Source organism: Xenopus laevis, chromosome 6S (genome assembly GCF_017654675.1).
Source record: "Xenopus laevis strain J_2021 chromosome 6S, Xenopus_laevis_v10.1, whole genome shotgun sequence".
Classification (NCBI taxonomy): Eukaryota; Metazoa; Chordata; class Amphibia; order Anura; family Pipidae; genus Xenopus; species Xenopus laevis.
In genome coordinates this window covers 44,386,865-44,407,396 of record NC_054382.1, presented here as the reverse complement: position 1 = coordinate 44,407,396, position 20,532 = coordinate 44,386,865, and the positions used below count along the sequence as shown (strand labels likewise).

Here is a 20,532-nt window from a genome sequence, read left to right as displayed (position 1 = left end):
TGGAATTATTTGTTAAAATATCCTGGGTGGTGGTATGGCATTACTGTAGGCATTACAGCAGGACTTGCAAGCCACACTCTGTTGGCAGGATATTCAACACTGTATGTTCTGTCCAATAAAAGTACAGCTTGCAGCTCTAGTTAGAACTCACAATATGAAATTTCTTCAGATGTACATACTTTTTTGTTTTGTAATTTAATGAAAATGAAGGTAAAAGCAACATTGACTTTTTTTAAAAAAAAAACATAGTGGCACACATGCTATAACACTATTTTCATTGGTATTTTCAGTGCAATCATGTGTGGCCAGCAACTGCATACCCCTAGTTCAGTTGCTAAAGCACATAATGCACAAATCATAAAAAGTGATAAAAGTACTTACTGCCGAGTAGATTGAAGAAAGCATGACTCATCTTCTTTGCATAAGCCAATTCTGGCCGTGACACACTTATCAAATGAAGCAAATGTTGGTCTTGTGGTAAACTGGGCAGCTGTGTCATTTCCAGGTCACTTATGGTTTTTCCAAAACCCAGAACAAATATTGCTAATCCTTGACATCTAGCTTTTTGGGAGACTTCTTTCAATTTTTCTCTGTCCCAATAGCTTGTCGGGCTGGCAAGAATGAGAAAAAGTACTTTATGCTTTCTTAGCTTTGGGGTTTTTAAGAAGATATTGTCAATGACCCATTGAACAGAATGGCCAACTGCAGATGGACCGTCCAGCTGTCTAACAGCTTGTCTAATGTGTCTCTTCATCATATTTGCGTTGTTGTAACGAAGAAGGTCAAACTCAGTTTTAACAGGGCTAATGTTCCTATTCGGAACAAATTCCTTAATCGCCTGTTGTACTAAAGCAATTCTAGCCTCTGTGTCAGAAACTCTGGGCCGTGCTGCTATGTAGATGGTGTCCAGCATACTGCTCACAAACTCTTTCATTTCCTCAAAGACTTCTGCTTGCACATTGTGTGAGCTGTCTAATATAAAAGCTATGTCCATGTCTATCATGGTTGCAGGCATTTGATCCAGCTCACATTCCTCATCAGGTTTACACTTATCTGAAAGTAAAACATCATATTATCAACCCAAATGAAAAAATGTAAAGTTGCAAAACAAACACACACAGGGAAGCTGATATTAGTGAGTAATGCTCCCATTTAACATCTGAAAATGCTTGTGTGCTCACAAACAAAACCACCACTTACTTGAGTACAGTACAGGTAATCATGTCCTTAGGGATTTCTTGGAGCCATTATGTTTCCCCAATACTCTCACTGTTAGCAAAATTATGATTAATTAAATGTATGCTTCTTAACACAAATATGAAGTATTTAATGGTATTCCTCCTGAAATCTGTATACAAGAATTTGGCGATAATGGTATTCTAAGAATTCACAATGGAGTTCCTAACATATTGCCACCCAGCCCCTTTGGGTTTCCTTTTACTTTAAACTTATTTAAATGACATTCTTTAACACCATTTACAGCATGGCAAGATCACAGAGCAATTTAGAATTGTAAATTCTAAAGGCATTGGCAGTCAGAAATCAGGTCCCTAATATACAGACCACAGAATTGATATTCTACCGCAGGCAACTGATTGTTGTTTTGTATAACACATACAATATTGCATTTACAGTATCTATAATACAGATATGGAGGCTATTATCTGGAATGATTGGGACTTTTGTAAATTTTTTTCCTACTGAAAATCATTAAAGTATTAAAAATAGCAAAATATTTGTTGCCCCTGACATGGGCACAATTACACATTCAGGAACAACTATTTCCCACTAAGATTTTTCCTCACATCAACACACTTTATACATCAAGATTAGACTGTTGTCTCATCTTTTGGACTCAAACACTAGGGGGCACATTCACCAAGCTCGGGTGAATGAATAGAGAGAAAAAAACCTAGAATTTCGAGTCGTTTTTTGTGCTCCTCGACTATCGAATTGGCATAAATTCGCCTGAGTAGAATGATTCGAATAGATCGAGCGCAAAAACGCTGCGAATATTCGCCCATTCGATAGTCGAAGTACTGTCTCTTTTACAAATCATTCGACTGCCTACTTCGCCAGATTAAACCTACCGAATTGCTTTAAAATCCTATGGGAAAGTCCCATAGGCTTGTTTTCTACATTTTTGATTGAATAAAAAGGCATTCGATCGATCATTCGATCGAATGAAAATCCTTCGATTGTGCGACTATTCGCCAGGCGAATGTTCGCCCATTCGACTATTCGCCAGCGCGTAAATTCGCCCGAATTCCCTATTCAATTCTATTCCCCAGTCCAATTTCGAGGGATTTAACCCCTCGAAATTCGACCCTTAATACATCTGCCCCTAGTTTATAGTCCAATATTTGTTGTTGTAAAAAGATTCACCAGTACATAAAATTCTTATTTTATTCATCTAATTATATGGGGTTATTTTTTAAACTCGGAATCAAAAATCACAAAAAAATTGTGATTTTGTTTTATAAAATCGGACTTTTAAAAAATCATGACTTTTTCAGAATTTATTAAACCCAGAGGATGGAAAAGTCCGAATCAGAAAATCCGGCATCTCAGACCTGTTGATGTTGCATATAAATCAATGGGAGAAGTTCCAATGATTTTTTGATGTGTGCTGAGTTTTCAGTGAAAAATCCAAAAAATTTTGACAATTGAATGAAAAATCCGAAAAATCATGATCGGATTTTTTCCCCGCAAGGCAAATTTTCTAGAAAATGTAATAATAAATAAGGGCAAAAAAACAGAGCGTATTTGATCGGAGTTTGTAGCAGAAAGTATTAAGATAAATTAGATAAATAACCCCCCAAGTGTTGCAAAAATATCCAAAAAAGTTAAATATTCATGCAAGAATCTGATATAATATTATTTTGTCCAGGGTGCAAAATGACTGCTTCTGTAAAATTCTTTTTACATTCTTGGGTAAAGAATATCTTATGAATTTATCACATGACAGTACTTACAAGATACAATAAAATTATCTTACCATAACAAAGAGTGCAATGTGAAATAAGTTCTAGTCTCTGATCTTCAGGCCTGCTCCATAAATACACTTGGAATCTTCTGCTTTCATCTGCCTAAATGGAAGACGTTTAGGGAGTTATATTATATCCATACGAGTCTTGTTGGTGTTTGCACATAAGAGGAAATAAACATTTTTACTTTAAAAAATGTTTAATTGCACTTCCCCTCCCTATAACCAGAAATAAATGATGTGATACATCCAGGCAAGCATATGTATTGCCCTGCACTAAGCAGAATTCTGATGGAAAACAACATTTGCATTTCAGCTATATAATCTACGTGTGTGCATCAGGGTAGCAATGCACACATGTATCACATGTATCATAATTGCTAGGTTTCTGCAACTGAGTAGTATAGGTACAGAATCCGTTATCCGGAAACCCGTTATCCTGAAATCTCCAAATTACAGGAAAATCGAATAATTAAAATATATATTTTTATTCTTATTAATACAACAGTAGTTTATCTGTGATCCCAACTATGATATGATATGGCAAAACACTCCTATTGGGTTTCATTAATGTTAATATTATATTTTAGTTAAGATATGGAGATACAAATTATGGAATGGTCCCTTATCCAGGTCCCAAACATTATGGATAACATGTCCCATAGTATGAGATCAGAAATCATTCCAATATGACATCAGAGAGTAACTAACATCAAAGATAATGGAGGTAAATGAAGGTGCATTGTGCTACACAAACTAAAAGTTGAATGAAGCAGGTTTAACTCTGTTGATAGTACAGGTATGGGACCTATTATGTTACCAGAATGCTTGGGACCGCAGATAAGGGATCTTTCCGTAATGTGGAGCTCTATACTTTAAGGCTATTTAAAATCATTAACAAAGAAAATGAACCCAATAGGATTGGTTTTCCGCCAATAGGGATTCATACAGCTTAGGTTGGTTCAAGTACAAGGTGTAAAAATGTATTGTCTCTAATCGGACTTTACACAAGTTATATCATCTACTTGTATTGGATATTAAGGAAGTAACATGCTATTAAGGATACCAATTAACAAGAAACTTCTAATAAGTCCATACCCAGATATAAGGCATAATAAATCTGGGTTTGGTGTTATTGGATGGCTCTGATACAAAACATGTATAATGCAAACTTTGTATAATGGTGGTGGTTGGACAAATGTCCGCTGCGTATACATATACAGAAATTGGCGGAATTACACGTGTTTGAGAAAGAGGAGGAGAGGCGCCCTTCCATATTGGCAGCATCTATTTGTGTTTTTAAAGGTTTAGGGCTATTTTAAGATTAATGCTGGCAGAATTTGTAATAAATATATATCCATTTAGAATTTATTTGATGTTGGATTGGTTTTGCTGACATGAAATAGAGTCATTAAAGAAGCTAAGGTGTTTCAGGATAGTGATAGAATTGGGGCATTCAAGCCAGCTGGTATATACATACAGTATTTCACTTTAATAGTGAGCTAATACATTTGTAGTGTTATGTCAAGTACAAGGTACTGTTTTATTATTACAGAGAAAGGGGAAATTATTTATAAGAATTATTTGATTAAAGTAGAGACTATGGGCCTTCCTGTAATGCTGAGCTTTCTTGATAACAGATCCTATTCCTGTACTGCAATTAAAAGGGTCGTTTATCTTCTTGATCTATTAGGCCTCATTTAAGTGTAAACACAGAATTGCCCTGTTTTCATTTTAAAAATGGAGCACTGGCTCAGGATAAACGGTTCATGGGATTGTCTTTAATTTTCAGTGTCCTTTGAATAAAGCTTCAACTCAGTGAAAATACTCCTTTTTAGGGCTGAAACTACTACTACTACTACTGAGAAATCCCAGCAAATAATGTATCGGACTGTAACAGTTTAGAGAGTCAATAATAAGGCTGCCAAACACAAATGTAACAAAAACTGTAAAAAAAAAACAGCAGTTGAACAAAATTTTTGTTTGTGGTGTAATATTGAAAACAAGTTGCTTTGTGAAATATGTCTCTAAAAATATATTTCATTAGCTAAATTAAGCACTCAATATGACTTTCTACCAGTACATAGTTATAAAGTTCTACAGTATAATATTTTCTCCTTAACTTACCGAAAAAGCTGCTACGACATTGGGAACTTTATTAAATGCAATCACAATAGGTATAATGTCAAGAGCACTGTATTCCATCACTGCCGTGTTTATTGCATCAGCATCAGGAGAAGGACCATTAGCAAAGAACACTGCCACTTTTCTAATATGGATTCCATGACGAATGCGCTTAAATATGTTCCTCCCTGCAAACTTCATGGCTTCTCCAATATTCCTCCTTGAAGACGATCTTTCTGGAGAGATGCCACGAATTGCTGCCAGGAGCAGGCTTTTCCTTTTGTAGTCAGAGAAACGAATGAGGTATTTGGTATTGCTGTTGTAGGCAACAACAGCAACACGGGCGCCTCTAGGGCAATTGCTCTCAGTAATGTCCAGCTTTTCTATCATGGAAATAATGGTGTCCTTCATTCTTTGGAAAGCAGCTGGGGAAACATCCTGAGATGCATCGAGAGCAAATACTATTTCAGTTGGGTATACTGGACATTTCGAAGCACCTGTAATGTAAAAAAAAAAAAATCTAAATATTTTTTTCTTTTAGATTTTTAAAATTGTATAATTGAGAAATATGATCACACTTACTTGTAAAGCAAGCTGTTCAAGAAACAAAAAAGAGCAACAAAATTAGATATCAGTTACAAAAACAATGATAACAATATGATGTAATGGAATTGAGAGAAGCTTGTTTATTATGACATACTGAGTGCACATACTGTAGGTGGTCAAACAGACTGTGTTAGATCAAGCTAATGGCAATTCACATGTCCCCATTTTAGACTCACTATGGAATGATTACTGGGTACAGTTGTGAGACACAACAAACTATCAAAGTCACTAAGAAGTACATATCTCAGAGATAGGATGGTGACCTATGCTTTTCTAAGATCTGTGTTTCAGTTCACTAAAGGTCGCCATAGATGTTACAATTACAGTCTTTCCTAGAAAAATCTTTTAATGAAAGATTATTTGTTTCAACACACATGTGTAGAGCTGAATCATCAGATACACAGGTAGAAACAATAGAATTCTACCTGTATCTGATGATTTAGCACTTACAATGGTCGATGTTCAGGTGCTTTCGAAGGCGCCCGATCAAAGTTTTCCAGCCAGCCCGATCGACGAGTTGATTGATATCCAAGTCTTCTGCCGATATCAATCAGCTCATTTCCCACCATACACGCACCAAATATCGTATAAAAATTAATTTTGTAAGATATTATCAGTGCATATATGGCCACCTTAAGACTTGCACTTCTAAAACTCACTTAGAGAGAGACTATGGGGTTTATTTACTAAATCCGAATGCAAAAATCCAGAAAAAATTGTGATTTTTTTTATAAAATCAAGAATTTTTTGGAATTTATTAAACCCCGAGGATGAAAAAAAAATCTGAATCTGAAAATCCCGCATCTCAGACCTGTCGAGGTTGCATATAAGTCAATGGGAGAAATCCCAATGATTTTTTGATGTGCACTGGCTTTCATGCAATACCCCCAAGTTTTTGGAGTTTTCGGGCGAAAATTCCGAAAAAATCATGAAAATCGTGAAAATCGGATGAAAAAATCTGAAAAAAATCGCGAATCTTTTTTACTGCAAATCAAATTTTTGGGAAAATGTAATAATAAATAAGCGTAAAAAACCAGAGCGGATTTGATCGGAGTTTGCAGCTGAAAATATTGAGATAAATTCGGACTTTGATAAATAACCCCCTAGATGTATTATACATTTCAAAAAATTCTACTCATTATCTCTACTCACGGCAATTCTCTCGAGTAAACTCCACAAGTTCACAAGGCTGAAAAACATAATGATAATTTATGAGAATTGCTGACACATTTCTGACACTATGCTTTGTATTGTATTGAAACATGCAGTATCCAAGAATGTATAGCAATGCATAGAATTGGGGTAGATTACTGTAGCATGCAACTTTTTAAGGTATTATGTTCTTAAGGCTATTGTGTCATTCAAACTTGCTATAACTTGCTGCAAACTGCAATGCTCCTTTTGAAGTGCCTAGCTTGTATCCCAACTGTATTACTAAAAAGGCCATTATCTGCGACTCTGTTGTTGGGATAATTTAGCAGGGTAGTAAGTAGCTCAAATAAACAATATACATTCATATAAAATCTGCATGACTAGATAAGAAAAAAAACGTGTGGGAGCATACCGTCATTGGCATAGTTCCTGGCAATCCTCTGGAACCCTATAAAAAATTAAAAAGCAAAACAATAAATGGTGACTGTTAACAATACCCTTCATTACTAAAGCTAATATTTTTTTTTATATTATATTGCTCCCATATCCAGAAACCCTACCGTCTTTGCTGTTATCTCTAGTTCTGAACTTGGCAAGAATGGGACTGTAAACTTTCTCTTCCTACTTTTAAAGGCACCCAGGATTACCTAGTCCTATGAAACACTTCTCACCCATTGCCATGCAGTACATCTGTCAGAACATGAGCAATGGAAGACTCAACCCAAAGTCAGAACATCCAAAGAATCCTGACAACTATTTCTACAAGGGCATCAATCATCAAGATTAATATAGTTTCCAAAATAAAGTGTGCCAAAGAGGTAAACCAGCCCTTACATACCATGTAAATATCCAAACAGAAAGATGGCAAATAATATGTACTCCACTGATGATACCAATTTCCATCTATTCATGCTGTATGAACCCAACTATCATCCATATTTTCACTGTATATAGATTATTCCCTGAGGTTCTGTGTAATTTAGAAAATGTTTTCAGGTGGGGCCCATCTCATCTCTTACTCATTGACAGTGATTAAAATGCCCCTAATTTTTGTAGCCCACCTAGTGACCTCTGTGTATGTATAGCATCATGTATACCACTGAAGTTATCCTGTTCCCTGTCCTCCATGTTACTCTAACACACATCTTTCTACAACACATCCCTATTATATTAGAGGTCTGTTTTCTCTACAAAACATATACATGTACAAGCTTTTAATGCTGTCTCCTGTTTCTCCTTTATTTAGATACAAGAGCAATCTTTGTGAAACACAAAGAAATTAGTCTAATAAAAAATATCACTTTTTACAAAAAGAAGCAACTACACTGGATTTTAAAAAATAACAATTTATAACGCGAGAGATAATTGACTTACAGTGATGAATTAAACATGGTTAAATGTGGTACGTACCGGTGGGCCACGTGGTCCCCTCTCTCCCCTTTGTCCATTAGTTCCTGGTGGGCCAGAATTACCCTAAGGGCAACACATTTACATTCAAATGCACAGAACAATTGATAATGTCTGCACAAACTAAAACATATGCGTTCATACATATGGTTTCCTGTTGCAGAGGATATTTCAAGTTATTTCAAATTCATATAATATTTATAAGGAAGATTTATGTTCCATTTCCTCAGAGTAAAGCTGTAAAGATTCAGGGGATACTTGTGCATTTAACATTTATTTTCTTATATTATTATTACCAGACTGCATAGGCAAGTATTATTGGGTTTATTTATCAAAGTTCGAATTTAAAAGTTATGTGAATTTTTTTATAATACTAAATAATCGTATAATAATATAATAATAATTTAATAAATTCGAATGTACTTATAACTTGAATGGGATGTAATTTATAAAAAAAACTCGAACATCTAACATTCCATCAAATAGGTACGTCCTGAAATTTCAAATCAAATTCAAATTGAGTTTTCTTCCAAAAAAAAATCTTGACTGTCAGGAAGGCTATTAGCATCTTCAAATGGTTCAACCTCTGCCATTGACTTCTACATGAACTTGGCAGGTTTTAATTGGCAAAAGGTCGAATTAGAAGTGTTGCTATGGTCGAGTTTTGATAAATCTCACATTTGAATTCAAATTGGTGGTTTTAAATTCGAAATTGTGTGTTTTGACCAAATAACCAATTTGAAAATTCTAATTCGAATTTACCATTCGAACCATAGTAAATCTGCTCATATATATTTTTCCAATAGAATAACAGTTAGCAGTTCCATCCTCCATTAAAATTGTACATCTTTATATTGCTCAGCTAAAGGAATAAACAAGGCCGGCCTTTTATATGGGTTTCTGTATGAAGTCTGTGAATACTGAAGGATTATGCAGCCCATCCCCCAGGCAAGTATTTTTCCCTTAATGGCAAAATTCCATCAATTATAATTTTAAGTTTAAATGGACTGTCTGTATGTCTATGGGGGTTATTTACCAAACTCGGAATGCAAAAATTTCGAAAAATTCGTTATTTTTTATATAAAATCAGACTTTTAAAAATCACGACTTCATGACTTTTTCAGAATTTATTAAACCCCGAGGATGGAAAAGTCAGAATCAGAAAATCCGGCATCTCAGACTTGTCGAGGTTGCATATTAGTCAATGGGAGAAGTCCCATTGATTTTTTGAGGTTCGCTGGGTTTTTGGCAATACCCCAAAGTTTTCAGGTGAAATTCTGAATTTTCGGGTGAAAAATCCGAAAAAATCGCGAAAATCAGATGAAAAATCAGAAAGAACGTTGAAAATTGGATTTTTCATGATTTTTTGCAGATTTATTCAAAATTTTCAGGAAAGCGTATTAATAAATAAGCCCAAAAAACCTGTGCGGATTTGGCCAGAGTTTTTTTCAGAAAATATTGATATAAATTCAGACTTATGTGTATTAATAAATAACCCCCTATGTCTTTATGACTTTGCTCAGCCCCCAAGCTGAGTTAAATTTTTAAGAGACAGAAGTGGTATAAAATTAAAATTATTGTAAATCTGATCCATGAGATCTCAAAATGTATGTGGAAATGTAAAAATATATATATATATATATGCCGATTTATTAAACAGCAATTCAATCATTGATTTATAGTTATAGAACAGAATAGATGTTTCCTATGAGCAGTAAATGCTACCTGCTGAAACTCTGATATAGGTGATTAGACCTTTGCAAATAACCCTGCTAATAGCAAAGGGCCTTATACACTGTGCAAAGTGTGCATATATCACTGGAAGATCACCTGACACCAACATCTGACTAAAAAAATAAATAAATGTCTCACCCTTCTTCCCCTGATTCCATTTGGGCCAGCATTTCCAGATGTTCCAGGATTGCCATCTTCTCCCTGTTAAATTAAACTGACATTTACCTAAATGGATGGATAACAAAGGAATCCCTAGCTTTATGCTTGTAGCAGTAACTGAGATTCCAATACGAAAGAAAAATAACAACATACTCCCTGCTGTTGTATAAGCAGTCAGAGAAATGTTGTGATCCTTTATAAAGGTGACATTTATACAGGCTTTGCACTTTTTATAAATACAAATAGCAAGTGTTACGTTAAGACAAAATATGTTTAATTTCATTTCATCCCCATGATGTCTTCAGTGCAGTGGCAATGCTGCCAGGACATGTGTTGTAAGAAGGACAGGAGGGACAATAAAAGAAGATGTCCCAGTGCAATTACATTATTGTCTCTGTACCCTCTGCTTCCCCAGAAGTTTCTCTGCCCACAATGCACCCCACCAACATCCAATCAGCCCTGCCAGATTCATCATTTTCATAATGAACAGCATCAAGACCCCTTGCCCTATTTTTTTACAAGCTGCTCCAGTAGCAGCACTGGAATTTCTGTGAGCAGAAATAGCATAGCTTGTACTGCTGATAGACTTTTCAGAACTTCTCCTACAGCCAGATCACCTGTCTATGTCCCTACATATTGTGACAGCATGCCCATAACACTTCCAGTGCTATACCAGAGTTACACCTGGTGCTGTTTAGAATAAAAATAAAGAATCTTGCAGAGGAAGCTGGTTGTATGTCAATGTAGGGGAAAATCATTGTGAGATGTGTTGTCTCTTAGTTATAAATTGCATTGAATCCATCATTTTTGGACTTGGTTGAACGCCAAAAAGACTAAATACTGAACTAAATACACACCTTAATTTGTATATTTAGATTTAAGAAAATAAACTAATTTGCATAATCTGTTTAGAAAAAAAGTTGCTTTCAGTTGTCCATGGCTTTAAAGTCACATGACTAAGCTTTTGGATTCAGTTTGGCCAAGCAGTCAGTATTGGGATATATCTAAATCCTGCAAAAAAGTGCTAGAATTTGTCTAAATCCCAAACAAAATATTGGATTTGGTGCTTCCCTAGGGGCCCTTTACTCGAGTGAAGGAATAGAAGGAAAAAAACATCGAATTTCGAAATGGTTTTTTTGGCGACTTGGACCATCGAATGGAATACTTCGACCTTCGACTAACGATTCAAACTAAAAATCGTTTAACTGTTCGACCATTCGATAGTCGAAGTACTGTCTCTTTAAGAAAAAACTTCGACCCCCCTAGTTCGCCAACTAAAAGCTACCGAAGTCAATGTTAGTCTTTGGGGAAGGTCCCCATAGGCTTGGCTATCTTTTTTTGGTCAAACAAAAATCGTTCGATCGATGGATTAAAAAAATCGGTTCGATCGAACGCATAGCGCTAAATCCTTCGACTTCGATATACGAAGTCGAAGGATTTAACTTCGACAGTCGAATATCGAGGGTTAATTAACCCTCGATATTCGACCTTAAGTAAATTTGCCCCCTAGTTTTGATATCAGAACATGCCATTTATAAAGATTTGGGGGCAGATTTACATATGGTCGAATATCGAGGGTTAATTAACCCTCGATATTCCACTGCCAAATGTAAATCCTTCGATTTTAATCCATCGATCGAACGATTTTTCTACGACCAAAAAAACATAGGAAAGCCTATGGGGACCTTCCCCATAGGCTAACATTGCACCTCGGTAGGTTTTAGGTGGCAAAGTAGGGGGTTGAAGTACTTTGACTATCGAATGGTCGAATATTCAAACGATTTTTTGTTTGAATCGTTAGATTCGAAGTCGTAGTCGAAGGTCGAAGTAGCCAATTCGATGGTCGAAGTAGCCAAAAAAAACATTCGAAATTTGAAGTTTTTTTTATTCTATTCCTTCACTCGAGCAAAGTAAATGTGCCCCATAGTGTATAATTATAATTTGCTACATTGTAGAATGCCCAACTTGTATATGTATATATGTGTATATATCTATTCTATCTATCTATATTTTTTTCTGACACTGGCTAAGCGCACAAACATATACATGTTCTGCAGAAATCAAAAACAGAACAATACCTACCTGAGGCCCAGGATCCCCAGGAAATCCTACATGACCCTAAAAAAGTAAATTTTTGAATTATTACTATCACCAAACATAATACATTTATTTCAGGTTTCAGAGTTAATATTCTACATGCATAGAATGAGTGCAGTGATTGTTCTGGCAGTAGAATTAATTCAGAGGAGGAAGAAGTAGTTTATCTAGTAGAAAGCAGAACATTTGGCAGGCTGTGATATTTTTGTTGGACTTGAGAGCTTTTGACTGAGACTGAAAAAGGAAAAACTTTACATGGAGTCAGAATCTGAGTTTCTCAAAACATAGGAGTACTTGCAAAATATTATGTATATGCCATAGATCTAGTAGAGTACACCAAGTAAATAAGGAAATGATCCGGAAAGTGGAGAAAAATCCAAACAAATTATATAAATTGAAATAATAGTGGTGCCTGGCAAAAGCAAAAGTAACACATAATAGGTCAGACATACCTTCTCTCCCTTTAAGCCTGGAGGACCGTATCCATCAGGACCATCTAAGCCCTACACAATGCAAAATTAGGTCAATAACTAAACAACAAAGCTGATCACTGATCACTTTATGCAGTAGGGGTATTACAATTACAATCATCCCTAAAATGAATCCCCCCATCAATTTACTAAATTAATTAGCATTTTGATACCAGACATTTAAAGGGGTGGTTCACCTTTGAGGTAACTTTTAGTATGTAATAGAATGCCAATTCCTAGCTACTTTGCAATTGGTCTTCAATATGTATATGCTTTACTTTTTGAGTTATTTGCCTTTTTCTTCTGATCCTTTTCCAGCTTTCAAATGGGGGTCACTGACCCCATCTAAAAACAAATGCTCTGTAAGACTACAGATTTATTGTTATAACTACTTTTTATTACTCTTCTTTCCATTCAGGTACTCTCCTATTCATATTCCAGTCTCTTATTCAAATCAGTGCATGGTTGCTAGGGTAATTTGGACCCTAGCAACTAAATTGCTGAAATTGCAAACTGGAGAGCTGCTGAATAAAAAGTTAAATAACTCAAAAAACACAAATAATAAAAAATTAAAACAAAAATGCAAAGTGTCTCAGAATATCACTCTCTACATTATACTAAAAGTTAATTTAAAGGTGAACAACCCTTTTAAGTACCAGAATATTCTGCAAATTAATTCATTTTTAAATTCTTATAAGACAACAAACAAACAGAAAGGAAAACAATGTAAACCCCACCCAAGCATTTTTTGGGGAAAATGTAATGCTAAGCAAGCTTCCACCATACATACAGTAAGTTAATGGTTTTATAGTTATTACTAAATAGCATTGCTATTGAAAGCAGTATTTGTCTGTCCTTGTTGTAGTCTCTGTACTACTTGTTCTGACCATTGAAATAATTAGGTGGAAGCCAGCTGATTAAGATACCAATAAAGACACATGCTAGGGACTAATTGGAGTCTTGACTGGAGGAGAACTGGCTTCTGAAACATTGTCCCAAGACTTGGAACCAGCAAAGCGGAATGGGTTAAACCAGTGGTGTCCAATCTTTTGGCTTCCCTGGGCCACATTGGAAAAAGAAAAATTGTCCGGGGGCCACACATGAAATACACAAACACTTTTGATTTGTAAAAGTAAAGAAAATACACAGAAAAGAACTGCAATAACAGTTGAATAACAAGATGGAGCTATACATTAGAACAGTGATCCCCGACCAGTAGCTCGCGAGCAACATGTTGCTCACCAACCCCTTGGATATTGCTCCCAGTGGCCTCAAAGGAGGTGATTATTTTTAAATTCCCGGCTTGGAGGAAAGTTTTGAATGCATAAAAATCACGTGTACTGCTAAAAATAGCCTCCTGTAGGCTGCCAGTCCACATAGGGGCTACCAAATAGCCAATCACAGCCCTTATTTGGCACCCCAGGAAGTTTTTGCATGCCTGTGTTGCTCTACAACTCTTTTTCTTTTTGAATGTGGCTCACGGGTAAAAAAAAGGTTGGGGAACCCTGCACTAGAATATTGGACATCTGGATATTAAATAGACTTATTATTATATTATTATTATGACGTTTCCTCGGGAACTGAGTTTCAAGATGGGACATTCATATCCATCCTGGGCCGCATGTGGCCCTCGGGCCGCAGTTTGGACACCCCTGGGTTAAACAAATACTGCTTTTAACTGCAATTACATTAACAAATACATTTAAAACCACTGGATTTTTTTTTTGATTAATATATGAGTACCCTTTTAACCAAAATAGAATAATAAGGGCATAAATATGGGCTAAAGTACAGCAAAGATGCTGTATATGTTACTGTATAACCCCTTAGTGTCCTGGTTGCAATATAGTTTTTATTACCATTAGAGACTGTTGTGGGGGAGGTACCATTGGTTTTCTCTTTTGGGCCAGTCAGTGTCAGTGCAACATTGGCCAAACTGATGGGCAGGAGGCCCCATACATCAACCAGGGATCCAGTTTGAAAGTTATATGACTTTTTGTATAAACATTCATTCCATATGTGGTCCTTTTAAAACTTTACAATAATATTTATTACAAGGTTGTTTATAGATTAGCATGAGCACAATATAACCACATATCCAAAATGAAGGTACATGTTTTAACTTATACATACTGGCAAACCTCTGCGGCCTGGACTGCTTGGTTCACCCTTCTCACCCTTTGTTCCAGGTTCACCCTACATGGAAAAAAAACAAAGATTAGCATGACACAACAAAACAGGACTGGTGCCTCTAAATGACACCAATTTTTTTTATACGTTCATTTCCATTCATGGAATAGGTAATATAATATGATCTGATCAGTTTTGCTCACCAGTATGAAATTTGATTCAGTGCTTAGGGCTTCATATAATATATTTTTGTATGCACTGAAAAGGCCCTCTGTAGTCCCAGACCTCACAGCAGCTGCTTCTCCGTTCATTAAACCAACACTGGGATACATTTAACTCATCTTGACAAACTTTTACTATTATGAAAACCAACCTTTGGTCCTAGAGCTCCGGGTTTACCAATGGAACCTGATGCACCAGGGGCACCTACATCTCCCTGAAAAGCAAATGTAAGAGCAAAATAAAGTCATTAGCAGAAAACTTGACACTCATAGGTCACTATAATGTGTAAAAGTTAAGAGCAATATAATTAACCTGCATCCTATGTATATCATAATATGGGAAAGGATAGGCTGAAACATTTAAAGGGGCATACAATGTAAGCCCTAGCTATGCAAATTAATATTTTGAATTATCAATTATGTATGGGTAAGTAAATAATATGAATGTGGTGTTTTGCTATTTTAAGGGAAAGCTATATTAATGAATTTAATTGCCGCTCTCTTATCAAGTGCTCTTAAGCAAAGTGTAACTATTAAAATTCTGTTCTAGCACAATCAGTTATAAAAAAAACGGAACTTTCATGTGCAAGTTCTACCAGTGTGTGACAACATTGCTACAAATAAAGGCACAGTTCAGTGTATATTTTGTTAAACAGTCAGTCACTCCAGCCTTTACACATTACACTTTTGGCTAACTAACTAAAATGAATTTTTTTTTATATAGCATTGCCTATCTATTTACCCAGTTTTTATACTGAACTGTTCCTTTAAGAATGTTTCTTTCTTATATCATATTGACTATATTGGTGCATTTGTAACTTGTTTTGATATTTCAGAAAAAGTAACTTTACTTCTGGTTCTGGCAAGGAGTGCTTCTTCTTAGGGCCAAGACAAAAAAGAGGTCTGAGGGTACAACAGGTACAACAAATGGATTAGGTGCACTGTAGTAAACATTTATTTACAGTACCTGACGTCCAGGCAACCCCTGTGGTCCCTGTGGACCTGGTGATCCTGGCATGCCTTGGGAACCCTAAAAAATCATTAAATGTTGATTATGTATTATTAATTTCCACTTACATTGGTGTAACTGACAGGTATAAAATAAATAATCAGATACCTGTTTTATAATTTCCAATTCCATGCAAAAAAATCTTTTTAAAAAATATCTTGAACAGCTTATTTATTTATATATTTATTTATAGGTTTCAGAGGTACAATATATCCTGTGCCAGTACAATTTAATTCCTTTAAAAGTTCCTGATATTGGCTATTCTATACAGAGAGTCTCACTACTTCTTCAGGTATGTGGTTATACAATGGAGAAGCCATGGTTGCCCTGAGGTGGCAAAATCATTCATAAGTGTAATTAAATTTACCAAAGTATCAGGAAAATGGAAGGTCGCCTGCACACAGGACGACGCAATGGATGCAGGCAAAGGGCTGATTCTCAGTCTGCAAGTTTTAGCCCTATGTGACATTAGCCTTAGGCTAAGAGTTTGCATTTCAGCACTGAAATACACACCATAGGTTCTGGGTGCAGTCAAGAAGGAAGTCTGTGCTAGCCTAAGGACTGATTCTCTGCCTGCATTTTTTTAGCAGGCCAAGATTCAGCCCTGTGTGGCATTAGCCTTGGGTTAGTCCTGCTTACTTGGAAACCAGTGGTATATATCTTATATTGTGGTATTCTGAATAATGTACCAAATAATATACCTGTCAGCAAGGAATGCAGACATAATGCTTGCCTATTGAAGACAAGTAATATGTATGCCAATGCACACAAACGCTCAAAACACAAATTCACAATGTCTCACTTGTACGCCTTGGATTCCACTATCGCCTCTGTTCCCTGGCTCTCCAGGAATTCCTCGTGCTCCCTGTCGGTGGCAAAAAAAACTAAATTTGTGACACAGTTCTTCACTTAAATACATGAAGCAAATTTGTCAATGATAAAAAGATGTTATAGTATGTTGGCCAACCTGCTATTTGCTAATATTGCATTCTTTGTTTTGTAGGCCTAATGTTCAGGTGACTTGGTTATCTTAACCTATAATGCATTTAGATCTGCTTATACAGAAAGTTAAAACAGTGCCAGCAAATCTGTTATTAGTATCTTCGTTAAATCACTATTAATGTTGCCCCCATAGCACTCACTTTAGACGAAGGCAAAGTCAACATTCTGATGTCTGGGCAGAAACAAATCATTGGTTTTAATTTGTAAAGGACAGATGTGCAAATGTAGTACCAGAAGTAGTTTTTTGATCCAACTAAACACCTTTTTTGATTTTGATAAGTCCTGTGAGTGCGAGCTTCTTTATTTCACTATATATATATATATATATATATATATATATATATATATATATATATATATATATATATATATATATATATATATATATATATATATACACACAAACATTTATATATACACCTTCAATTACTTGAGATATAAAATGCATTTTAAACAGTTTGAGTGTTTCATCAATATGCATGAAGGGTGATGTTCTAAAATACTAAAATATTCATTCCAGGAAAGCGCCTTCACATTGCAAGAGATAGGCTTGATGTCAGCTGGCAAGCATTACTATGGAGGATTCCTGCTGTACTGAATCTTTTGTAGTACTGAATCTTCTCAAATCCTACATGAAGACTGGTCCCAAACAAAGCTCAATAAAACATGCCCACACAATCTTTATGGCAAAACCCCCTAATGTGAAAAACTTACTCCAAGGATGTAAAGTAATAAAAATAACAGGAAAAGCTTTTTTTAAAATGAAAGCCTTAGACTTAAGTTTCTCCTTTTAAACTACAAACTTTGAAACATATGTGCCAGTTTTTGATAAATAACTGCTGACCTTTAAACCAGGAGGCCCTCTTCGGCCTTGAGAACCCTGTGGATAAAGTAAAAGGGAAAAAAAGTATATCAGATATTTGGCTCCTGGCACTTTTCAAGTTTTGAGAAAAGCCTAGTAGCAAAGATTTTTATATACATCTACATAGACTGACTCTACTGCAGTATTACATCTGGATTCTTTATCTCTCTGACAGGTGCTTCTGATATATTTGTCCCTTATCAGCTCTGTCTCTATAAAGGTGTCAGATAAAATAGGTAAATAAATAATAAAAAGTATACTGAAAACAGATGTTTCAGGTGTTTTCCGCCCCCTTTCTTGGTGTACTGGGTCTTAATAAACAGTAAATCTAGAAGTGGATAAGAGGCCTGAAACATCTGTATTTTTGTTTTTACACCTTCAAATCATGAGTACCATCCATACCTGGTTTTGATACGTGCAAACAATTACAAATTTATTTTGTGAATTTTCTTAAGGTGTTCTGATCTTTGAATACATTTTATTGTAAACAGTTATTTGTTAAAGTATTTCCCCTTCTAAATGAGTTCAATGTATGGGGCTTGTGCTGAGCATACATTCTACTTATTGCTATAATTAGGGAAACCTCAAGCTTCATTATGTTTTCAAGTAGATAATTCGAAAATTAGATTTAGATCAGTATATTATCCATGCACAGATAAGGTTGTTTATACAGAGCTCTGGATCTCTAATGAAACTAACAAAGTGCATGTCACTACTTTAATGATAGAGCTATTTCTATATTTTTAAAATCTAGGTTAAAAGTTGACGTTTGTACATTTGCAGTCCAAAAAAAATAAAAAAATAAAATAATATATATATATATATATATATATATATATATATATCAGTGTTTTATGTTTACATTAGGTCCGTTATCGCCTCGCTTTCCTTGCACACCATCTCTTCCCGTCTCTCCCTGGGGACAAAAATATAGTTTTGATTTACTGTGCTATATAATACTATTATTCACAATGCTATGGCATAGGTTTATTTGACACATTAACTTTACATTGCAATAATAAGAATATCTATGTTCCATGGGACATTTTTTCCAATGGACAGCAATTGTTTTACTTGGAAGGATTTCACTAAACTAAACATTTACTGTATCTCATATGGCTCACCATGTCCAACCATGTCAGTCCATTAAAAAAGATCATTGTTATACCTTTTCCACTTGACATGATGCACCAGTAGTGCACCAGGTTTGTCCACAAAAAAACTACATCTGGCATTTCTGGGTTAACCTGATAACCTTAAACATCCATTAACTTTTCAGAGCGATCATTTAATATGACCATCCTGATCAAGAATAATGTAAAGCCAGGCACTATTGAAATATAACCAATATGTTGCTGGTGGGTATTATAGATAAGAACAAAAAAAGAGAATTTCCTAATGCAGTGGAGAGTTTTATAATGTATGATAACATACAGAGGGATTCAAACAGATACAGTATGTCCAATCGAGTCACAGCATTTTCCTTTCTGGGCAGACCAGCTTGTGCTGGGATTGGACTACTGGACCAGAGGTAAAACAACCACCAATGGGGGCATCCCAAATTCGTTTTAAATTGCTGCTGGAATGCCTGCCTCAAGTATATTACTATATACTGTGTATTGCAGCCGGTCCATAGAATCAAAGCAATATTGCTATACTATAAACAGGAATTCAAAGAAATTCATGAAGTTTACCTGACGTCCTGAGTTTCCTTTCAATCCTTTAGGTCCCTGATTGTTACTGTTAGTTCCAGGCTCACCCTAAAAATAACAGATCAATGTCATACATTGCAAACAGACTTAGAACAGGATTTTAGCTGCTAATTTTAAATACTTCAAAAAAACACTGCTGAATGACAGAGTTGTAAATACTTGTAAACTGCCAAGACAAATTCTGCTATGAAGGTAGTCAATAATTGTAAAATTCACCAGCTGAGGGGCACAATTAGCAATAATAGGAATAATTTGCGTCTATTATACAATATGAGCATCCAAAGGAAGAAGCCTGCGGACTTTGTGCTTATATATCGGTCATGTGATACAAGGTAGCTTGCGCTATTCTTACATATTAAAACAGTGGGTCAAGTTTCTAGAACCAGTTATAAATGTTGATATCACAAAGCACCATTTATAAAGATATATATTACAGGTATAAAGAAGGGAGGCCAGGGTATACTTTGTGGGATTTCTTTTGTATTTTGCACATTGATCTACCCTATATAAATTAGCCGAATACAGCTATAGAAAAAATGCTCCAGGAAAACATTCTTTAATCAATCACTGCCCCATAATATGTGTCTCCATTCCTGCTTAGACTAGTGTGTCAGCAGTGGCAAAAATAGCCCTTCTACTGTAATTTATTCAGGGATTTAGGTAAAACAAAGGAGTATGGTAACCCAATCAGTAAGTTGTACTGAATGGTCACCTGATGAGAAGCAAACATCTTATTGACTTGGTGCCATTAATTACATTACAATACAATAAAACTAGTGTATACATACTGGATCTCCCCTCAGCCCAGTTTCCCCTTTTTCTCCAGGTTCCCCACGAGGACCTTTTCTGCCCTGTCATAAA

General features: G+C 35.5%; 1 protein-coding gene across 2 annotated transcripts in view; it reads right to left on the bottom strand.

Moving 5' to 3' along the window:
• col6a5.S (collagen type VI alpha 5 chain S homeolog) overlaps positions 1-20,532 on the bottom strand; it is a 95,766-nt gene that overhangs the window by 18,374 nt on the left and 56,860 nt on the right. For both annotated transcript variants that reach the window (XM_041567540.1, XM_041567539.1), the window contains exons 20-37: positions 20,460-20,522; positions 19,654-19,719; positions 18,822-18,875; positions 17,942-17,977; positions 16,898-16,960; positions 16,054-16,116; positions 15,239-15,301; positions 14,869-14,931; positions 12,718-12,768; positions 12,251-12,286; positions 10,148-10,210; positions 8,279-8,341; positions 7,281-7,316; positions 6,869-6,905; positions 5,693-5,704; positions 5,114-5,607; positions 2,999-3,089; positions 382-1,053 (exon numbers count right to left, since the gene is read on the bottom strand). In XM_041567540.1, coding sequence (XP_041423474.1) covers positions 382-1,053; positions 2,999-3,089; positions 5,114-5,607; positions 5,693-5,704; positions 6,869-6,905; positions 7,281-7,316; positions 8,279-8,341; positions 10,148-10,210; positions 12,251-12,286; positions 12,718-12,768; positions 14,869-14,931; positions 15,239-15,301; positions 16,054-16,116; positions 16,898-16,960; positions 17,942-17,977; positions 18,822-18,875; positions 19,654-19,719; positions 20,460-20,522 — 2,026 coding nt within the window. The remainder of the gene's footprint in view (positions 1-381; positions 1,054-2,998; positions 3,090-5,113; positions 5,608-5,692; positions 5,705-6,868; positions 6,906-7,280; positions 7,317-8,278; positions 8,342-10,147; positions 10,211-12,250; positions 12,287-12,717; positions 12,769-14,868; positions 14,932-15,238; positions 15,302-16,053; positions 16,117-16,897; positions 16,961-17,941; positions 17,978-18,821; positions 18,876-19,653; positions 19,720-20,459; positions 20,523-20,532) is intronic.